Source organism: Triplophysa rosa, linkage group LG23 (genome assembly GCF_024868665.1).
Source record: "Triplophysa rosa linkage group LG23, Trosa_1v2, whole genome shotgun sequence".
Lineage (NCBI taxonomy): Eukaryota > Metazoa > Chordata > Actinopteri > Cypriniformes > Nemacheilidae > Triplophysa > Triplophysa rosa.
Window position 1 is genome coordinate 12,714,600 of NC_079912.1, and position 24,166 is coordinate 12,738,765.

At 37.2% G+C, this 24,166-nt stretch overlaps 1 protein-coding gene across 1 annotated transcript in view; it reads right to left on the bottom strand.

Moving 5' to 3' along the window:
- cntnap2a (contactin associated protein 2a) overlaps nt 1-24,166 on the bottom strand; it is a 279,945-nt gene that overhangs the window by 143,927 nt on the left and 111,852 nt on the right. The window contains exons 3-7 of the mRNA XM_057322754.1: nt 22,341-22,534; nt 9,444-9,591; nt 4,903-5,106; nt 2,873-3,057; nt 605-748 (exon numbers count right to left, since the gene is read on the bottom strand). Of these exons, the coding sequence (XP_057178737.1) occupies nt 605-748; nt 2,873-3,057; nt 4,903-5,106; nt 9,444-9,591; nt 22,341-22,534 (875 nt within the window). The remainder of the gene's footprint in view (nt 1-604; nt 749-2,872; nt 3,058-4,902; nt 5,107-9,443; nt 9,592-22,340; nt 22,535-24,166) is intronic.

The window sequence follows — 24,166 nt, forward strand, 5'->3', positions numbered from 1 at the left end:
GACTGTCATTATCATAAAAAAATGCCTTCCTACAGTAAGTGATTAAATAAGATTTCACATTTCTAATGCTTGCCTGATAACCTATCACTAAGTGTAAAAATATAACAGAGGCAAGATTTTATTTTACTTATCAGAAATAATCATTAACGCTCATACGTTTACGATTCCAATAGAAAGATAACATGCATACCAGATCATTATTGAATCCATTTTAATATAATTGGAATATCAGATTATAATCAGTGCATCAGCCATCAAATCCGAGCAGATGGTTAATGTTCTCATCAGTACTTTGAGACAAATGAAACTGATTCATACAGCATATAGACATGAGGTTTAAAATGCAAGCTCCATCAATATCATGTCTCAGGCACGGCAGATGAAATGCGCTCTACATTTTCAGCTGTCAACCTTGCACAGCTTGAGCGATATTCCAGCACTTCATGGTCACACACCTCCACAAAACCCTCCAGGCAAAACAACCCACAAAAACATGTTAAATATGCGCAAAACTGTCATGACCAGAAAAAGTTATGCACTGAAAAATCGAACTCTGATTACTTCCCTTAGATACGGTTTCTATGGTATATAAAAAAGGACTCACGAAGCTAGAGGTGTCCAGTTTTTTTCTTCTGGCTAGGTCAGTGATGTTCTCTCCATTGTAGTTGATGCTTTCCATGCATCCTTTGAAGTTTCGTCTGGCTCCAGAGATTGGCTTCCCAGAATAAGGCATTCCTCCGAAACTCAGCTGCAAGAAAAAATCACAGCATCTCAGAGGGATGAGCCAGAAAAAAACTGTATACAGGCTTTACGATACAATGCTGACATGTTAAACATAAACATGATACGACAGTGTGTGATAGTGTACTAAAACTACATAGATTTCAGAAAATCAAAGCAGATCTGATCAGGTCAGAACGTCAGTATGATTATTACTATATATGACTTGCTTTAGTAACTTTAAGAAAGAAAAATAACACTACTAATGTCATTTTACCGGAGAGGGGCTACTATAGACCGCTTCACAAGATGTAAACACTGGTCTAAAAGTACTTCCGGTTTCAGATGTTAATCTTACATACAGTATATATAATAAAATCTGGAAACAGATTTGAAAACTGAAACAGAAAGTTCTTCTGGACAAAAGTTGTTCACGTCTCCCGAAGTGTTGTATACACACAACATTACATGTGGACGCAGGTCACATATTAACAGTTCAACCAATAGAATTAAACATAGGTAATTTCGTAATTGCAATAGAGCTACAATACATATTACAATGTTGTGTATCACAGTACATTGCGCTACAGTAAACAATAACACCTTTAATTTCGACATTTAGATATATCTGGGTTAACACAAAACTCATTAAACCTGCCATTATAAGTTTAGTTTTTAGCATTAAAAATCTGAATCTGAATCAGAATCAGAAGAGCTTTATTGCCAAGTGTGCTTGCACACACAAGGAATTTTCTTTGGTGTTGGAAGCTTCTAGTACAGACATTCAACACAATGACAATACAATATAATACGATTTACAGTCTAAAAGATTCTAAATTGTGCATATATAAAATAAAGACTATTTTACAGAAAATGGGGGATAATAACATATAAGAGACATTGTACAGGGTAAAAATGATCAGTTAGTCACGTAGACAGCTATATATAATATATCCTTTGTAAATACATTGGCCCGGTTTCACAGACACGGCTTAGTTTAAACCAGGATTATGTTTTAGTTGAATTAAGATATTTATGTCGCTTTAAAAAATTCCTTAGAAGAATACACTACTGGTCTGCATCTTGAGACATAACAATGGCACTGATGTATTTTAAGATATTTCTGTTCAAGTTATATTGAGTTAAGACAGGTCACACATTCATTTAGTCTGGGACTAGCCTTAAGCCTTGTCTGTGAAACCGGGCCATAATGTTCTGACATAAATTGTGTGAAGGTTCATAGATTAAGAGGGCAAAACGGCTCGCCCACTGACACCCATCTTACCCTAAACTTTCCTGTTGTTACAAATTAAATCTCAAACAAAGATGCCTAAACACAACAGTCGATAAATGCAATTGTTTGTTAAGGCACAGCATGCTCCAGCAGAAAACTCCTCCATTGTTTGGATCTTTCTCAGCTCAATTAATCGGACACTTTCCCTTTAATTGGGGTCAATTTGTCCTAGACCAACTGAGCTGTAACAAGCCCTTTAGCATCCAACCAGGCTTTAGATGAGCGTTTCTTCACAGACTATATTCTTTATGTCATCGAAAATCAATTTTCGATACATTTCTCTACAGTGCCTATTAATATGCATTATTTCTGTTTGATAACTTTAACATCCTGCTACACATTACTGGCTTGGATTAATACTGCGAGAAGCGAATGTCATTTTCAAAGCTGAGGGATGAAAATCCCTAATGCAAACAAAGTTTATCACAGCTGGCACCTCCCTGGGATAAAGTGTCTCGGTGTGATATTAACAAGCATGAGCTCATTTGGGATTGTGTGACTGAAATCCTCCAGAAATCCTTAAAGGACAGTTTTGGGTCTGTGTGGGAATGAGAGAAGATTCAACTGAAGTCAAACTGGACTTCTCACATTTTACCCTGCTTATCATCACATAACCCATGCTGTGTTATCCTTGTACAATGAAACTTTATTTGAGAAAATTAAAGGAATAATTCCTTCAAAAATGAATAATTCAATCATTCAGTTTTTTCTATGTGGATTTCTCTGTGAACTATTCCTTTAACTCCAATACCGTAAAAATGCTACATTTCTGAAGTACCTTCATCTTTAGCATCCCATAATTCTCCTGCTTGTGAAATGAAGTTCAAAGCAATAAATCATTCACTTTCTCAGTCGTACCTCATAATCCAGGTCAAGGTGGTCAAACTCCCCGTTGGTGCGGAAGTGCTGAGTATGCTGATCCAGAGTAAAATTGACATTTCTCCTGTAGCGCTCAATTACTACAGAATGCCAATGGTGGTCGTCCAGAAGACTGCCGCTGGTCACAGATGTATGGCCCAGGATGGAGCCGTACTGATTACTGCCTGCGGTTTATTAGACAGAGGAGATCATCATCAATATCAAACGCATGACGTCTTCTCCTTCACGGTGAAACATGAGGACACTTATGGATGGAAGCAACTCCTGCAACATACATTTATCTCGAGCAGTGGATATGAGTTGTTTATGTCCATCGTATAAAAAATATCCTGAGTTTGCAAATATTTGATGAACGTTTTAGTTTTTTTGGCTAGAACTTTGACACGTCATTTCTTTATTGAGATCAAGCAATCAATAACGTAATAAAAGGCATCAGGTTTAACTCCATTTATAAGTTAAGGATGCTCTTACGGTATTAAAAAATAATTCATATCACGGTATCCTACTAAATATATTTTGGGACGCTGGTCTCCCCACACTTTTTTTACTTGGTAACCCACATGAAAAAATACTGCAGTGTACTATAGTATTTACTATAGTAAACTAGTAAATTCGTAGATACTACAATGTTTCAACTTTATCAAAGTAAATCTTAAAGTATTTGTGTAAATTACAGAATTTACTATTGTACAGTTTATCAATTCAACACATGACGTACACTGTAAAAACTGTAATTTTACTGTTATTTTACAGATTTTTCACGCATAATGAAAAACCTGTAACTTTACGGAATTTTCCTGTTTTTTATATGGTAAAAAACGTTAACAAGACTGCAATTTTACGTGAAAAACTGTTATTTTACGGCATTTTTCTGGCAGAAAATGTGTTTTTTTTACAGGACTTTTTACAGAGAAATACGGTTAAAAACAATCAAATTACGGAAAAAGACTGCAAATGTACAAAAAACATGAAACCGTAATTTGACATGAAAAAGGTTATTTTATGGTATTTTTCTGCCGCCCCAGCTATTTTATTTTACAGTGTAGTAATTGCTATAATATACGTACTAGTATTACAATTTACTATAGTAAAAACTAGATAGATTGAATTTAAATATTTCATTTAATAAAATCAAGTTTTCTTTGGTCAATCAGTTAGACCAGCATAAAGCAGCCTGTCAACTGGTATTGGGCTTAGCAGAGTAAACAAAGAATGACAAATACACAGACAGTACTAATACACACACACACACACACACACACACACACACACACACACACACACACACACACACACACACACACACACACACACGCGCACACACACCAACACCGCACACACGCGCACACACGCACACACACACACACACCACAGGCTATTTTTATACTGTACAAACTGTATATTCTATCCCCTATCCCTAACCCAACCCCTAACCCTAAAGATCATAGAACACTTTTTGCATTTTTAGATTTGTAAAAAATATTGTTCTGTACAATTTATTAGCTGTTTTGCCCATGAGGACCTCAATTTTGGTCCCCACGGTGACACGAGTCCCCATGTGTTGGTGTGTATTCAGGTTTAGGTCCCCACCGGGATATACAAACATGAACGCACACACACGCACACACACACACACACACATGTCTGGTTTATTATCCCCGTGGGGACAGTCCATAGGCGTAATGTTTTTTATACTGTACAAACTGTATATTCTATCCCCTATCCCTAACCCTATCCCTAAACCTAAAGATCATAGAACACTTTTTGCATTTTTAGATTTTTTAAAAATATTGTTCTGTACAATTTATAAGCTTTCTTGCCCATGGGGACCTCAATTTTGGTCCCCACGGTGACACGAGTCCCCATGTGTTGGTGTGCATTCAGGTTTAGGTCCCCCCTGGGATATAAAAACATGAACACACACACACACAGAGTACACAACATGAACACCAACATACTTCACAACAAATCTCACAGACATCAAAGGTCTAAGAGTTCCTCAGCGTTACCGAGGTTTATCTGGATCAGAAGTCTGCCTCTTCTCAACTCCAGAGTGATGTAGTCCCCCTGTTGACCCTCTCCGTGCAGAATCACCCCTTCACTCTCTGATGTTTTAAACTTCAGGGCTATCACGTCCTTCAAAATCTTCATCTTCTTCATTTTGAAGCGGTAAGAGATCACCCCCTGCCCATCAAAATTAATCACATCTGCCCCTGTTGAGGGCCATGAGAAAGAAAAAGGCAGAGAAAAAAGAACAAATATATATCAGCACCCCAGAGGTGACTGGGTGTCATGGCCATTTTTGGTTAAATGATGGGTTGAGCGAGCGTTCTCCAGATCGCTTTGGCAAAAGCATGGAAGATCACAGATAAACAGCAGCTGGGATCAGGTGATAAACTAGAGTAAGGAGGCAGAAAATTGCAGCTGGCTATTACCTGCTGACAAAGCCTTTCTGCCTATTGCACAGAGTAGGAGGATTTCTGATCCCTGTTGTGGCCCTGAATGATACATACCGGAAGTTATGAATGTAAATTTCTCGTCTCGCTCTCTTGGTTTTTATTTCCACTCCTGACACCGCATAGCCTTTGGATATATTATGCAAACTCACAGTTCTCAAGGGCACTCGACTGCTTCGTACGTCATTCATTCATTCTTTATATTAGCAGGTAATTACAGCTAGGAAATAGAAAATAAACATACAACAACATTGTGTTGCTTTCCACCCCCAGCAGGTTTTGAATTTCTGTAAAAACCAGGTAAATTTAATGTGTGAAGTGTTTCTTTTCATTATTTCAATGGATCTATAATGTATCCTACTGTATGTGCTCCCATGCCACATAAACATCTATTTGCATTCATCAGCTTCCATCAACATCATCTGAAATGACGCAAACACCACAATTGTTCTACACTGCCAAAGCGGGCGAGAATACACTCTCAGGGTAATCTGACATGTGCACAACATCACCAGGGGACTGTGGTATATAGCGCAATTGTGTGTGTGTGTGTTTTTGTCTAGAGTTCTGTCTGCATATGGAATTAATTCAATTCTCTCCATGCACCCTGCTGGGGACTGATTACTACACTAATGCATGAGAATGTGTGCTGTGTCTGGCCACTCGCTCCACCACTCCTCTCCCATCGCTCTCTCTCTCCCTCCATTGCCAATCCCCTTCACCTCCATCACAAATGCATTCATCCGCTCTCGCCCGATCAACAAGGTCAGAGCACTGCATCCATTTTCATTCTGTGCTTCATCTGTACCGCAGGTCTTGCTTATCTAACTCCCATTCTTTCCCTCTCTGCTGCTGGAGAAGGGCTCTCTATTCCTTCAGCGCAAAAATCTGAATTATTTTCGCTCAGCGCTCATTGCATTTTCTTGTATGAAGAGATGAAAAAAAGACAAATAATTTTTTTTTAATACTAACCCAGTTGGAAAGTTCAGCATGTCGCTGTGATTTGGAATGTGGAAGCTGGTTTATAGCTGGTCCAAGGTGGTTATTAACTGGTTCTTGCTGGTCATTTGCTGGTTATTTAGATGGCACCCTGTGGACTGCCTACATTATGTTTAATGACTTGTCTTTATATTATAGTATATTGCATAAAAACCCGGAAAGTAATTTGTAGATCAGGCAAACTCTAATTCGATTAGCCCTTTTTATGCACATTTTCAGTTTTTTGTATCAGATAAGTTTGAGACGCATTCTAGGAAGTTCATTTTGGATAAGCAGAAATTCTGGTGACCATTCTGGTGACCATAGGTCTCCTATATGGCATAAAATGTTGCTGAAGAAAGAAACACCCCTAAAAAAAATCTGTGGTTGGTTGCTTTTGCGTCACTCTCTATCTAAACAAACAACAAAGTAGAAGTCATAGTAAATAAACAATAACTATGAAGTAGGCGTGTCACCATACAACAGTATTTTCAATAACCTTAATTTTAAAAACAATAATTATTGGTTCAATGATTATTATTCACACACTTCGTAATGTCACAAACTATCCAGGACATGATTAAAATTTTGCCATACTTAACCATCTCACCCAAACCATCTCTCTGCCTCCCTACAATTATTTTAAGTGTGATTCACTGACCAAATATTTGACCAAAAAGTAAAGATGATTTTTGCTGCTACCAAAATTGATATATTTAAATAATCGCAATAATAATGTTACTTTTAATTATGTTGTCCACGATAAACGTGTAAAACTCTGATAGTGTGAATTAATATTGATATTCTGATATTGTGAACTATAATATAAAGTAAAAAAAAAACTTTCGGTTACACTACTATAATGTATGATGCAATTTAAAAGTAGTTTTAACGTATGAATTATGCCTTGTAATGCACCTTATAATGCATTGTAATGTCTTATGAATAATTGTAACTACAGGTAATACATTAAAACACTAATCAATTTGTTGTTACAATTAGCATCTTTAATTTGGTTATTTTTAATTTGGTTAATTCTTTACAACAACATTTAATGTATTACGACACACATTATGAACAATTATAATGCATCATACCCTTTCATAACCCTTTATAATGCATTATACATAAAGGCTTTAAGTAAAGTGTTCCAAACTTTCTACATTTAAGTAAATTGATGCGTTTACATCCACTCGAATTAAAAGAGCTTATGCACTGAAAATGTAAAACTACAATGTGAGCTTGGAATAAAGACATTATGATGCATTTGTGTGGATGCTGATATTTTTATAGTGATCTTTATAGTCATCTTTCTTGTTACCATATCTTTTCTTGGTGTGGTCTAAAGTAAGCAGAGCTTGACTACCTTAGGACTGGTATGACTAGATGATTAATTGTTGGTTCAATATGATCTTCTACCAATGAATGACCAGCTTAGACCAGCTAGCATGTTTTTAAACATAGGAAGCTTCTTAAATGGGATTTTCCAGCAGGGTGTTCCAGCACTGTTTATTTATTCCTCCCTATGCTCTCTTCATCTACAGTTTGGAGGATGTGTTACATCTTTATCTGCGTCACTGATCACCAGCACGAGATGACGGTGGAATATGAGCGGTTTCACCAGCGCAGATGAGAAGCTTTCTGACAGGAAAATCAGTGAAGCCAAAGCCCCCTCATCTGTTTGAGGAATGACACGTATCTACAGCTACCAGGCTTCATTTGGAATTGTCATAAACACGTTTTTGAAAAGCTACAGATTAATATTATTTCAATGACAGTATAAAAGTAGTCACTGTGCAGGATTTGTTTCAAGGAAGATATCCCTCTCCAGTCTCCACCCAAATAAATAGATAAATAAACAAACAAACAAACAAACAAACAAACACCAATAGAAGAACTTGAGAATCGTGATTCAGAAAATAATTAGCCAAGGCAATTTTTCTGCTGTGGTATTAAATGATGGATGATTACATCACTGTAATGAGAAAACTGCGTGTGATACTCTTAAATCGAATTTATGTGGGTGTTAATTGAAAGTTGTTATCGAGATCAATTTTGCAACACTTAATGTAATGAAAATGATGAATTCGTCATGGGCACTGAAAACAGAATGCTTTCATATTTCAAAAATATAATTTTCTTTTCTTTCATTGCTAGTGAAATTACAATATAATCAAAGGCTTAGATTGAAAGAATTACCGCTGAATTGTAGCAAGTAGAATAGCTAATGTTATCAACTAATAAAGTTTTCCTGCAGGGGGCGCTCACACGTTCCAAACATGTATGACTTTTTTCTTCAGCAGAACACAAAAGAAGATATTTTAAAATTGTTGGTAAGCGAACAATGGCGGTACCCATTCATAATAAATTAAGGACAAAAAAACAACGCAAGTGAATGGGTTCCGCCGTTGTTCAGTTACCGACATTCTTCTTTTGTGTTCTGCAGAAGAAAGTCACACGGGTTCGAAATGACAAAAGGGTGAGTAAAGGGTGCCAGCTTGATTTCAATAGGATTTGGTGGTATCGCGATAAATTATCGTGCAGCCCTAGGCTGAACCTGCAACCACATCATCTGCACAAGGAAAAATGATAATGCTTGTATCCTTCAGCTTCAGCAGCAATATGTATGACATAATATATATTTTTACGTACGCAGTATTCACTCTCTGCTCATTAGCGAAAACAGCATGCTGGCATATATCTTTGAAAATTATGAATGTATATGAAATAGATAGCTGACCTTGACTTTCAAAATAAGTTGTGTCAGCCAATTTCTCTTAATTGTACTGGGAACCTTCTGAATATATATTGCAATCTTTTAGTGCATATAAATCACCCAGTGATCCTAAAAAGCTTAGGATTGCTCTTCCTTGGTATGACAAGATACTCTGGAAAGATAAAACTGTCGATTTTTATACTGAGCTTAGCAAATGTTCCAGCTATAATACAGATCAGCCCACATAAAATGTTCAACTTAAGATGCAAATCCCATCAGCTGCCAAGATCATATAAATTGCCTCTAAAAAGCAAACTAGGTTGTTTTTGCTCGCAAAATAACTTGTGTTTAACCAGTTGTTGGATGCCTGTTGGATGGTTTCTAAAGAATGTGAACTTACAGTAAGGGCACCCGTAGATCTCGAACCTGAGGCCGATCCGTCCCTCTTCACTCCAGTCTAAAGGAATGATACGCAAGTAACGGGCCACAATTGTGTTTTGCAGGTCATGCCGAACCACGCTCTCCGTATTGGAGTTACCCGTGAATGCCTGTAAGACAAATGCAACAAATGAATACATCTCACAAGTGTCACTTTTATTGTTTATGACAGCCTGATATATTCATAACTTATTCATAATGTCCTCTATATGCAAAAGTGCATTATACATAACTGAGTTATATTAAAGCATACCACAGATTTTCTGTATATAGGTTAGATCTTGTCTTGTATCCGGTCAAGTGCAGGTTCGAGTGATCTGATCAAACTCTCCACTGCCCTGTCTCAAAAGCAGCAGTTGGGCTCAAACCGCATGGCTCTGTGGTTCACGCTGACCCCACGCAGCTTCTTGTGTCACGCGGAGCAAGAAATTGATGCAGTCTCATTCAGCGGTGGAGAACGTGAGAGCATGTGGGATTGGAGATAAGAAGCTCAAGACCACCAAGATGAAATGATGCGGCTTACAGAACTCGTTCTCCCAAACACACCATTAGATGGACTTTATTGTATAACCGGGGATTTCTTGAGAGGAACATGCTGAACTTGTCAATACTGGACGCTGTGCATTGTGGTGGTAATGTTTGAAGTGCTGATTACTGTTCTCTGTAGTGGGTGACTGGGGAGTGCTCAATGCATTTTGATCGAGAAACTACGAGTTGTTTGAGGTTTCAGGGCCGTTGCTGAAATTCACGGGGTCTGGTCACATTGTAGCCCGTCCCCTGGGCCCAATGAGGGGCTTTACCTTAGGGCAGGGATTCCAGCCCGGTGGGGCTTACACAGTTTCTATGGAAACCTATACTTGGAAAATATTGCTTTAGCTTTCTATAATACAACGTAATAAGCAAAATTAGATTTATGTGACTGATACTCATGTTTAGATTACAATTTAACTTGATATGGGATTTATTTTATGAATGTAAAAGCTGTGTTAAAAGGAACAAATTTCTTGATATCACAGATATGAGCCTTACTACTAGGGTTCATAAAAGCAAAGAATGAGGAAAACAATGTCTGCATTCTATTTTGCTGCATACTATGTATACTAAAAGTATGTACTTTTTGTTTTGGGAACGTACATACATTTTAGTTAGTGGCAAGAGAGTGTTCCAGTACATTGTAAAAAATCCTGTAAATATAATCCGGTAATATTCCGGCAGAACGTACAATGACATATTTTTCATCTTTTTACACTTGCAAATTTACAGTACAGTCTACTTCGTAATTTGACCTTTTTTACCACGTTTAAAAAATATGTGAAAATTCTGTAACATAAAACTGCATAAATTTTGGAAAAAAAGAATGTTTTTTTACTGTGTATCCAGACAAACTAAATTATATTATATGAGTAATATAATATTTTAGCATGTGAACTTCAAAGAATACCAACATATTACAATTAGGGACATACTAATTCTAATTTCGAAAACTATTTAGGATCGCGAATTTGGACGCAAGGATTGAGTCCTTATCAGGGGGCCCTAAACAACATTTCCATTTGTCCCCAGCACTGCCAATGTATGTACTGTAACTGGTTTATGCCCTCACAAAATTAGTTTGGCCTCTAAGACAAGATAATTAACATCTTAAATGTCAGCTGACCTCATTTTTACTCCATTGTGTTGAGAAAAGCTGATTAATATGCACAAATCCGCACTTTGCGCCGACCACGCAGGCCAAAGGTTTCTGAATTCGCGAGCAGAATGACTCAATTCAGTAGCGGTTAATACCAGCTCTGCACCCTTAACAGTCAGCAAGTGTGTAATTAGTTGGCCAAATTTGAAGTCACCATGAGAGCTTTGCTGCCTGGCATGTTGTTTAATCAAGCACCTTCACAATTTAAAGCACAAAGGCCTGACGGAGATAGAGGCTTTTTTTCATTAGCCGAAGAGTCTGGGTTCAGGCAGGAAGCCAGCTGTAACTATCATAAGCGCCACATTCACTGGTTTCTCATGGTATAATTAAAGTTGCTTTTACTTATTTTGTGACAAAGCTCAAGAGACTCCCAGGCTCTCCTCTCTCTTTAATGGCTTTAAACAGCCATTCTGCAAATTTCTAACTGTGAGGGCGAGAGAAAACGCTTTTGTGAAGAACAACTTTTCTGTAGCAGATAAAAAAGCAACCAGCCTAGGAAACAAACAGATAGGAATCATTATGGCAACAAATTTAGGAAGGTGTCGATGTAGCGCTGCTTGACCTTGAAGCGGCCATCAAATACTCAAGAGCTCTAACTATCATAAAAATAAACATGTTGTTTTTCAGGCCTGGTTGAAAACTGCTTGTCCACACTAGAACTTCTGAATTATGATATTCTTCTCTTGAGCTGCAATTGCGTGTGGGTAGCAATACTTCAAACTAAACACTGGGAAATAGTTGGATGCATGCAGAAGGTTTGTATAAAAAACAGTAGAATGGACAAATAAAGAGGACTATTCTGCATCAAACGCTTTCATCATTATCTCTTTACAAGCCATCTTCCGAGACAGTTTAAGATATTGCTGTGGTCTAAAAGAAGATACATGGATAGCTTCCAAATAAACCATTAAGCTCTTGTAGCTATCAATGTTGTTGTTTTATGTTGCCATCCTTTTATTCTCTCTTACTTATGTAATAATTGGATCTGAAGACAGGGGGAACCTGGAAATATTTTGTGGTACCATTTCCTGTCAGAGCAATCGTTAAAGCATAGTACACGACCAAAGCAATCTGAGAAGGTCCTAAATCAAAATTAAAGTGAATCATGCAGCTGTCACACATTGTGATTCAATGCATTAATCTGTTTGAGGCTCGTATCACATTTTGATTTTCTAATTATTATGCAAATACAGGTGCAGAGTGTGTTGCGGCCTCAACTGACAAATGAACTTTGGTCAAATTGCAAAATAAAAATAAAACTATGCCAAAATGTGTAACAGGATAGAATGTAGCAGGGTTGCGTATTTGGCCTTAATAAAGCTGTTGCACAATTTTTGGTTTGTAGAGACTGATTTGTCAAAGGTCCCAAACAACGCTGGGTTGGTTTCAACCCGTGGTTGGCTAAAACACGAAGAAACCCAACTCAACCTAGCGTAGGTTAATTTACTTTAACACAGGCGCTCTGGAATACTTGATTCTGATTGGCCAATTGATACATTCCGAGGTTTGATATTTGATATTGTTTGATACATGATATTTGTTGTTTTTCAATTGGTTTTGAGAAATGACTGCATTGATATTGCAATGTATTTTATCTTTGTTGCATTTTTGTGTAAAGCCCCTTGATTATATTTAATGTCAAGTGATTAAACCAACTCAACTCAACTCAACTTTATTTATATAGCGCTTTTAACAATTTTCATTGTTACAAAGCAGCTGTACATGAGACATATTGACCATAAGCAAAACAATTAAATTTATACCTGTAAAAACAAGAAAATGGTGAAAACACAGAAGACAGACATACCCACATACAAAACACTCCACACACACAATATGCACACGTATTAACACACATAGACATAGACACACACACACACGGACGTGCAGACACACGGACGCGCACACACACGCACACACGCACACACGCGCACACACACGCACACACACACACACACACACACACACACACACACACACACACACACACACACGCACGCACACAGACATGCACGCACAGTGAGAGCACACATTTAAGATAAAGGAGAGAGAAGCACAGGTCAAATATAACAGACTATAAATTATATGCAATATTAATTAAGTAAAACTTTAAAATTCTAATTCTAATTCTACTGCAGCCCCCCCGGCCAGGCAAATAGTTGCAAAAAAACAGTATGCAAACGGTGGCGAGGAAAAAACCTCCGTAGAACCCAGGCCCAACCAGGGGATTCCAGTTCCCAAGATTCTTTGCTGACGACGAGAGTTTTATGGAACATCCGTCAATAGTTGGTTGTTACGTATAGCAGTTTTCGGTCCAATAAGTAACACTTCTGTTTTGTCTGAGTTCAGTAATAAAAAGTTGTTACTCATCCAGTTTTTTATATCGACTATGCATTCCATTATTCGATGGAACTGCTGTGTTTCATGAGGCTTCGAGGAAATATTTGGAAACCAAATTGTGTGTAGTGGAAAGTAAACAGGTTTTTCTCGCATAAGGTCTGCATTCTTTAAAAATAAGAAAACAAAATATTTCGCATCAATATTTAATGTTCAATAACTTACTTATGAGGTAAGGAGCATTGTAATAAGTGGGAGAGTTTAGAGACAGCCAGTTGTTATCACAAGAATAAACACTAACAGATTTATTTAAGTTTGACAAACTACACAATTACAGCTTTGCCTAAAAGTTTTATAGACATTTACGTAAATGTTTTTCTGTAGTCACAACCGCATTTTATGGCATGATCAACGGGAGATAGACCAATGTACCGCACTGCCAACAGAGTGAAAGCAAAACACAATTCAGTATTTAAGAAACCATTATCCTCCAACTGAGAGAATTTGGCACCTTCGTACTTTTCGCGCCACTTGGGCTCTCTTTGACGGATGAGGTGAAAAGAGCTTCCCTCTCTCTGAGGCCGAGAGCAGAGCTGAATCAGTCAAAATGGCAGCCGTATGCATATGTGTGAAGGGCTGACAGGGGCAGCGAATTCAATGACACTCTGAGTCTTCGTACTTAAGCGACAAGAGACCCGTTCAGGGGTAGAGTTAAAGGACATCTGAGGGAAGAGAAAACCTGACATGTGGAAATAAGCCTCACTCATTTCAACAGTGTAAGAAGGGTAAAGCCTGGCTAAAGAGTGAGCTAAGAGTGGGCAAGGTAGAACATATAAAATGAAATGGTTTGATCAATATGTAACTTAAGATGCAATATTTAAGATGCAAAAACTTTTTTGTTTCTTTAGTTGGACATGCATTTAAAAGCATAAATATTGATATGAGCCCCTATTCGAAATGGCTCATTTGGTCAGGTTAATTTGCATTTCAAAGACAGACTTTGAGTTTTTTTGTAAGTTTGAATTGAACACAGTCTCGGTAAAAATGACCTACTGTTTTTTTTTACTAACTCAGGGGTCTAATCCTATCTGGATAGACCACTGCCTTTGGTTGCAGTCTGTTTATTCTCAGTGTTTCTCCTCATTTATTTTGACCTTTGTCAAATACCATAACTAAAAGCTAAAATTCTCATTGCGATACCTGGTGTACCTTCATTATAAATGTAGACCTTTTTGCCAAATTTCTGAATAAAAACAGTTGGTGGTTCAGATACCATCAGTTTGACTCCGGAAAGTGTTCAGAACAGATTTCAAATATTATACTTATTTCAATGGGTGCATGCATCCAAAACGCATGCAAGTATCAAATCTAAGAAACATACATGCACATTTGAACAATAGTCACATATATCTTAAACCAGTCTAATCCAGTACGGAAATAACAGGTATTCTATTCTATTCTATTCTATTCTATTCTATTCTATTCTATTCTATTCTATTCTATTCTATTGTTTGAAAAACTTTTTTGTCCAAACAGGCCTATGGGATATTTGATACTAAGGATGCAAACAGTTTTGACTGGTTTGATCTCAGATGGCCTGGCTCATGATTAATCACCACAATACCTAAGTAGTTCAACAGGGTTCGATCCAGACTGTCACAAGTGCTTACATTCACAAGACTGAGAGCAGTGGCCTGTTTAGCTGTACACATTCCACCCCAATTATCAAACCCAACGTGACTCCAGATCATTTTGAATACTATTGATATTTTGGGAGGATACAATAGTGAAGGGAGCATCACACCATTATTATTGGAAAGCCCTCTTGAAAGTCTTGAAATGCAAGAAAATGAATTGAGGGGAAATGGGCCTTATCTGAAATTGAATGAATTTGCCAAACTCATAGGTAACAAAAATTCCTAAAGAGCATTGAAGGCTTGAAAGTTATGAAAAAAAAATCTATCACAAATAGAAAAACGATAAACAAAAGCAAATATGCTTAAATTGTTCAAATTAACACTTTGTAGACAGGACTCAATATCCGAGACCAGGGGTTTTCAAACTGCGGTCCAGGGACCCACAGGGGGCCGCAAGGGTGTGACGGGGTCCATGGAAAAGTTTAGAAAATAACTGTAAAAAAGAGAAAAGGTCTAAATAAATAATTATATATATATATATATATATATATATATACAGTATATAGATAGATTAAATAGACACAAAAGCGCATTAAATAATTTATTTTTATGAATAAAAATGTAATAGCATCTTATAGTGAGAAGTTATTATACAGTATATTTACACTGTATAAATTATATATAAAATATATAATAAAAGTAACTTATTAGAAACTAATTTTATATTTATATTATCACATTTTCAGGGTATATAAAAGACAGATTTAATCCTTTTAAATTTAAGGATCCCTCACATGAGGATGATCATACTCGGGGGTCCATGGCATCTAAAGATTGAAAACCTCTGCCCTAGAAAACAGTACGAGTGTTTATTGTGTGTCTGCGTGTCATGTCTCAGTCATTTTTTGATGGGTAACTTACACACCGTAAAACATTTTTGTAGATAATACAAAAACACTTGTTCTGAAACCCTGAAACAGTGCGTCCTTTATTTTTGACAGCACCAAAATAAAGTATAAAATCTAAGATCAAAGAATAAAAGCCCAGCAGTCACAACGAGATCTTTGTAATGGGCAAAGTCTCTCATTGAGTAAAACAGCTAAAGGGCTTTTCGCTCCCCAGTAAGGGGTACGGCTCACTGTACATCCTTTCCAAGTGCATGTTTCAGCACATTAATTGATAGAGAGATGTCTCCAGCATTATGCCATGTAGAGAGCTGTGGTTACTATAGAGGCGTGAGAGCGGAAATGTACAAATTCTGTCCGCATTCATTCAGTATAAAAGGCAGCTGTTTGAAGCTCATTCACCATTAACTGCAGGGGTTGAGAAAGGGTTTGGGTAATGTACAAGCCTCCAAAAGGACTCATTCAAAATTCAATTCTCAGACAGGTACTCAGGGATAAAAACTGAGCAGGTTGCACTCAGAGTGGACGGCCAGGAAATGGCTAGAACAGATAAAGGTGAGACAGACGGGCTATAACAGGTGTCACGTTATTTGGAGTTCACAGTGCATTACTGAGGTACAGTGAATGATCGGATGTTCCAAAGTGCTCTTGGCGCAGGTCACAACATAATATTATTAAATATAATGCATTAGTCCATAGTAGGGGTTGAACGACCTCAGATTTTTTGAAGTCGACTATTGTGCTAAAAGTCGCGTCGACGACGACTAGCCGCTGGCGTCATTAATAAATAAAATAAGAGCTAGAGAATGTTTTGCAACAAGATTTGATGGGTGTGGGCAGTAAGACATTCGTGTGTGTGGGCTGCGGTAGAATGGTGCGACTCCCGCAAAATTGCCTCTAAGTTAAATATATAGTATCCAAATACAATTCTCCAAAAACCAAATCTATTGCTCAAGAGCAACAACAACTAAACTAAAATAATTTTTAAGCGCGAGGTCGGTGGTAGCGGGGCCATGCAGTAAAAGAGCAGCAGGTGGATCTGTACAGCAGCCTAACGTGACTTCAGATCTGAAGCGTGTGTACAGACCAAACGTCCCTGACATTTACAACAAGTCAACTGAAAGTGTCATGTGCACTAATAGATGAAACAACAGAAAAATGTGTCGAGTTTGTTTGTGAGGGCCTATGACTTTAGAACAACATCATTTATTAGCATAATGCAGCAGACGCTTTATCACAGCGGACTTACAAACGCAGCACCTCAGTGACACAGCAGCCAATATGAGAAACATTTTTATTTATAGTTTCTTTCATGACGTCCCGCACACAGCTCTCTAGTTGGAACAGTCATCCTCTTCTTAAAGGTACAGTGTCAAAATCCCATGACCCACGACCAGTCGACATCAAGCTTTAAATATCGCAGCAGAGCATTAATGTCAACTAGTTCGTCCTAATCCCTAGTCCATAGCAGCATTAATAGTGCATAAGAGCATTGCACTTAAATATAATATGAAACTGCTTGGCAAAACAAAACAAAAGCTGAGATATACATTATACATGTTTTACTGGCTTTTGGTCAATTCTAAAACGATTTCTATCTTAAAATAAGCAGAAGGGTGACTCAATGTAAGTCTGTTGTACATTGCTATAATTTCATAATTAAAACACCCACACTCCGATCTAAACCTGCAAGCTGTTTCTGAAGCAGGCATTTTTTTTATTGTTGCTCAGCTCTTAGCATACAAATAAAAGTTAGCAGTTTATATAACAGTTCATAGAGACCATGGATCTTAAACCATAAAAGCATCTCAGCATTCCAAATCTTTTGAAGCCATGCTATTATTATGGGCAATACACAATACACTGACAATTTATTGCTTATTTTCTGTTAGTTATCAGCTGTAAATTTAAATACACAAAAGATGGCAAAAACTGCTTTCATGTGTTTATATATATCCTAACTGTCAGACTGAAAGCTTGCATCTCCAAAACTGCCACTTTAAAGAAAATGAAAAAAACAAATTCTATAAAATCACACTAGTCGACAAGCCCTTTTAAAAAATTTTGTTGGTTCAATATTTGCAAACTTCACAGACAAAAAAGGTCACCAATAGTAATGATTTATGAAAAAAGTCTGACAGTTAAGATATTTGAGTGGCATAAAGGGAATGCATTAAACATTTTGCACGAAGTGCTTTGTAAATATCTTCAAACAAATCCAAGCAAAAGTAACTAAACTAAATCTAAAAAGATTTTACTCTTTAGTTGTCTTTAAATCAAAAGTACGCTTGCATTTATTGCAGTTATTATGGAGATGATTCTTGAGACCAGTGGCGGCTGGTGCAAAACAATTTTAGGGGGGCAACAGGAACAATAACCTAAAAATGACACCATCAATAATGTAGGACTAAATGTTAGTGACAGGTGATATAACCATTTATCATAACCTCTTAGCTTAATATGAAACATTCAACCATCAAAGGATGTACTTATAGCATTAATAAGTGAATTTTAATTTATTGTAATAAACTGCCAGCCCACATGAAAAAATACTGTGGTAGCCTATATTTTATTACTTATTAACGTAAACTGTACTATTCTTAGATGCTATAGTGTTGATGTATTGTGTTTTTGAACTATACCATAGCAAGAGAAGAGTAGAGAGAAGAGTACTGTAACTACTATAATGCATTACAATATGTGATGGTCGCAACCACTTGAGTATTTATAGTAGTCACATTTATTAGCGGGAATATGGTATATTAAAGCAAATGTCCTATTTAAGGGTGAAGCTGTATTAGCTCAGGAGTCATGACAGGTGAATGGTGGCGTGCACACTGAACGGTATTGCCAGGAGCCTATGTCACTGTTTTGAAGGATTGTACATTTGCACATGACGCGTTTGGAAGTGAGACCTTTCTTATGTTGTTAACTCACTATCAAATAACCCTATTTAAGTCTGTGGTTTGACCATTATCTATGGACTTGTAATAAATGCCTATTTACAAAATACATTACAGTCTCATTTAGTTAACACTCAGTTACACCGCAGTATTTTTCATGAGTGCACTCTGACATAATAAAAGTTTTACTTACACAACACGCAGCATTCAATGTGGACATCATCATTTAAGTATGATTATAATGGTTTAATCCATTCACGTGATGCGTCCAGTATAAAGAAAGTGCACAATTTCCTCCATTACTTTACTGCTGCTGTGAATATGTAAATCGCCTTGAAAGAAAATGTGTTTTACGTTCACAAAATACCTGAAATCTAGCGGGTCTATCGTCATAATCTCTCGCAGTACTGGGGGTCGAGAATCGTCCAATCGCTGCACAAGTTAAGGTGGCGTATGATGACGCAAGCACGTTAGGGCTAGCCCTTTGGGAAGCCACAGAGAATGCATTGCAGGGCCTGAAGTTAAAAAAAGCGCTTTGTATGGAATTCAATGGGAGGACTGGGGGCGAATCTCGGCAATAGTGAAATTGCCCTAAAAAGGGGCGGTATTCTACAGAGAGCGCCCTAATGGACGAGCCACCCCTGCTTGAGACACTGATTGACAGACTGGGGGATAATTGGGGTGGAGGTGCTTGGATAACAAATCTGAGCACCTGTATTTCAACCCATCATCTCCATGGAAACATATAAAATGATTTACACTGCTGCCACTATTAAACAACTGAAATATATTGGTCACAGTGTACATAAAAAATATAAAGTGTTACCAAACTAATTTCTACGAATGGCAGCATCCTGAATAGTTGCACGACAGGTGTTCTGGATGATTGTTTCCAGCAGTTATTTACTTATTGACTCAATTGTATGTCATCATTTATGCATTTTGGCAGACGCCTTTATCCAAAGCGACTTACATTGCATCACAATAGTTTCTGACTATGTGCAATCCCCCGAGATCGAACCCATTACCTTGGCATTGCTAGTGCCATGCTCTTACTACTGAGCCACAGGAAAGCAATAGTACATAGTATAAGTATATAGTATACAAGTACAAGTATATAGTATTTTCCTGTCGTTTTTCACCGATTTTATACTTAACCAAGCAAAAAATTGTGATTGTTAGGAAAAGTAATAGCATACCTCCACTAAGTATATAGCCTAATAACATTCATGTCTAAAATATATTTCTGGGTCAAGATGCACTCTCCGATGATGTGAAAAGAACATAACATGATGTTAAAGGCTAAGGATATAATGTCAGCGAAATTTATTGCGGTTTGTCATTTGCTGATAAATGGCATGCGACTTTTAAGCCATAAGCCAAAGTTATTTAGCGAGCTAGTACACACTCCTATCTCTACCTAGCACTGTCAAATCCCCAGGCTGAATTGACATTTAACCTTGCAGGAAAGAAGAAATCATTTGAAACTAACAGAATAAGGAGATTGGCTTGTTGAGCGAGGTGACACTTTGATTAAAAGTGGCAAAAAAAATAGGAAACATCTAAAAATGATTTAAACAAGCAAGCAGAAGAAAATGCTACACATGACGGGTAAAAACACAACAACACGCCATTATTCATCACTGACACAAAAGAGCTTAATTAATATTCAGACGTATGACCCCGTCAAAGAAAATAAATTAAAGACAGGGTCCAAAATGTGATGAAAATTATTCAGGAGTGAAAATGATCCGGTCCGAAACTGCACTGCATATAAATCAATTGGACTCTAGGTGTTTTGAAAGACTGTTTTGATTGCATCTTTAATATCGAAGCCGTGATTGGTAGAGCGGTTATCTTCGAGTAGTGAATTTTTTCAAGAGGCTGAATGCAATCAGATTATTTCAGATGAAATATAAAAACATATGCCCCTCAATAGAGGCTTGTCTATGAAATTCTGGTATGCATTTGCTTTACGTTACGTTACAACAGCTCATTGATACCACTCTGTATGGCAGACACCACCACAGAAACGAAACGTAATACATTAAAAGTATCGATCCACCCTGCATGAAACAGTAATGCACAGTGACCTATAAGTGTTTCAGGATTGTCCTGAATCCAAGGGCACTTCAATTCACACAGCTTGTGTTCAACACGAGCAGAAAATCAGGAGATTGCTCAGAATTTAATAAACCGAGGAAGGTTTCGGTGTCAATGTAGGTGCAATATTCGATTGTGATAAAATGGAAAGTTTGCTGAGGCTTGGGCAGAGAGGTGAGAATGAAGCAATAAAAGTTGCAGTAAAGACATATAGGAAGTGTGTGGATCCCAGGTAGGTTGGGTAATAATTCCACTCCCCTCTATCTTGGGTAGCGAGCCCAGCGGTACATCAGCTGTTAATCCTGAAATCAGTGTGTGAAACTGTCTTTCTCTGAATCTAAGTGCTTCCTTGATTGCTTACTGTTGATTAAAGCACCCAGGAAGAAATCAAGGCATCCTCTTGACTCATTGATCTTCAGCCGTCCTTGGTGAGCTCAGCATGTGAAAGAGGTGTGCGCTAATGCCCTGCTACAACAACTAGCATGTCTTACAAATGTCTCAATTACCAAAAGCACAAAGCATGTCTAGAATCTTGATTTGGTTTTGTTAATCGTGATTATTAGACATTTAACGGTGTCATTTCTAATTTATACCAGAATATAATTTGGCACTTTTGATTATTATGGTGCACTTTAATATTAATATTAACATTTTTAAATAATATCAATGTAATTCGTTTTCTTATTTTATAATTTATTTGATTTTTTTTCGTAATACAAACTGTAATTTTGTCTTAATCTAGATAGTTTTTATAGGAAAAAGTGGGATTCTTTTCTTTTGTTTCATTTATGAAGTGTTATTAATAACTACAGGCTAAAATTGATCTTAAACCTGCTTTGTTTGTTTGCTTTTATACAAAAAGAAGATTTCTCCCTTTTGATAATTATAGTGCACTTTAATATAATCTATAACTATATTTTTTATTTTATAACTTCTATAATATAAAATTGCATTAATAATACAAATTGAAATTTTGTCTCAAACTAGCTAGTTTTTATCTGAAACAATGGGATTCTTGCCTCATTCTTTTGTTTAACTTACTATAAAATGTTATTAATAACTAAAAAACTAAAATTGAATCTCAAACCAGCCCCTACAGAATCATTGCGACCATGTTCTGCCATTTTAAATCTGCATCTTATTTTTTTATTTTGCTTTAACACTTGTAAACGTTATTTTAAATGAGAGTTTTAAAACAAATTTAAACAAACAAGCAACCTACTATACAACCTCAAAAGTGCCTTGTAAACAATCCTACACCAAACAACTGAATATGGTACTCACCCAGATGTTACCATCTTGATGATATGGTTTCCAGTTCCTGCCTGTGTCGCTGTACAGAAGTCGGTAGCGCGTCGTCCAATCAGAGCTGCTATATCGACCCTGTGTGGCAACGGCTGTGACCTGTTTCCGGCTTCCCAGGTCGACCTGCAGCCACTGATAATGATCGCTGTCCAGCGGAGACCAGCCCCCAGCGCCTGAAGAAAATGCACAATACTCGATTGCTTGTCGTATTGATCTGAAATCTGTTTGCACTTGTTCCACAGAGAAAAACAGAACAGGAACAAGTCTTGTTGGTGTTTTGTAAATATTATGTGTGCTCTCGTAAGCATGTTCTTAAGGGTACGACTCGAGGGGGCCGTGAACTACAGGAACTTACAAAATAATCTGTATTTTCCTGTCTTCTTTAAGCTTTAAAGGTCCAATGTGTAATTTTTTGGAGGATCATTGACAGAAATGCAATATAATATACTGTACATAACTATGTCTTCAGATGTGTGTAAAGACCTTATATAAGGAAGGATTATGATTTTATTACCTTGGAATGAGCTATTTCTACATAAACAGCGGGTTTCCTTACATGGAATTCAACATGTTGTTTCTACAGTAGCCCTAAATGGACAGACCGCTCTACAGAGCGCGTTTCATAAATACATTATCTCCTTCAGGAAAGAAGAGAAAACGTGACATTTTTGTCCTGTGTCAGCCACTGTTGAGCTTTGAAAGGGAGGGGTGGAGTGAGCCATTGGTTCCGATTCGCAACCTCACCACTAGATGCCGCTAAATCACATACACTAGACCTTTGAAGAACAGACTGCTGTACAGATGTTTTATATGACTTTAGCCGGAGGCTTTTGGACATTTGTAACAGGGACGTTCAAAGGAATAATACATGCCGCAAAATCATTGTTCAATATTCATAAAAAGTGAAGATATTCAATTAAAGACTTTGATGACAAGCATTATTAAAATGGAACAATAATATAGTGATGTTAATAGAAGGCTTGAATATACATTTTTGATTTACTGTATAAAGCCTGAAACATAAAAAAGTTTTAAAAGGCCTTATTTTAGCCAGACAGATTGTTTATTTGTAATTGTTTGTAAATCTGTACGGTTCTACAATGGCACATATTCAGACAAACAATAGAAAGTGGGCAGAGCTAAACTGAAGCTGCAAATGCAAAGCCTTCATTTAACAGCCATTTACACTTCAACTACGTCTCAAAACACCAGGCACAGGGAGAGTCCGAGAGACATAAGCAGGGGGTCAGTAGATTAGGTTGTCCAGGGATCACCACACGAAGGAAGCTTAAGAGAGTGTGAGGGAGTCAGGGGACATCCACTTCACTGCCGCCTGCAAGCTGCCACCAAGGCAGATGTTCAGAGGAGATAAAGAGAGCACAGAAAAGGGCACTGGAAGGACACCAGCAACCAAGACAGGTGAAAATAAAACAACAAAGCGCATTGAGTTTTAGAGCCTGGCCCAGACCAAAAAGAAATAAATAAATAAGAAACAATCCCAGATGACACAGATAAAACAAAGAGATGAAACATAAAATGCATTTTTTTTTGGTACAAACATTACCTGGTGGGCTATCTGTGCAGTATGTATGACTTCCAAAAGGAAGTTGTGACGATGATAACACAATATAGCCAAGATAAATGGAATGGCATCATTTTTGAAGAGTTTGCCCTCTGCTTATATTTGCCACAAATTGGTTTTCATACCATTGACGATAGATAACCTGTGTGATTTCTTACAGTATGTTTATTTCTGTGTTTGGCTGTGGTCATATATTCATCTTATCACTTAATGACCTTAATGT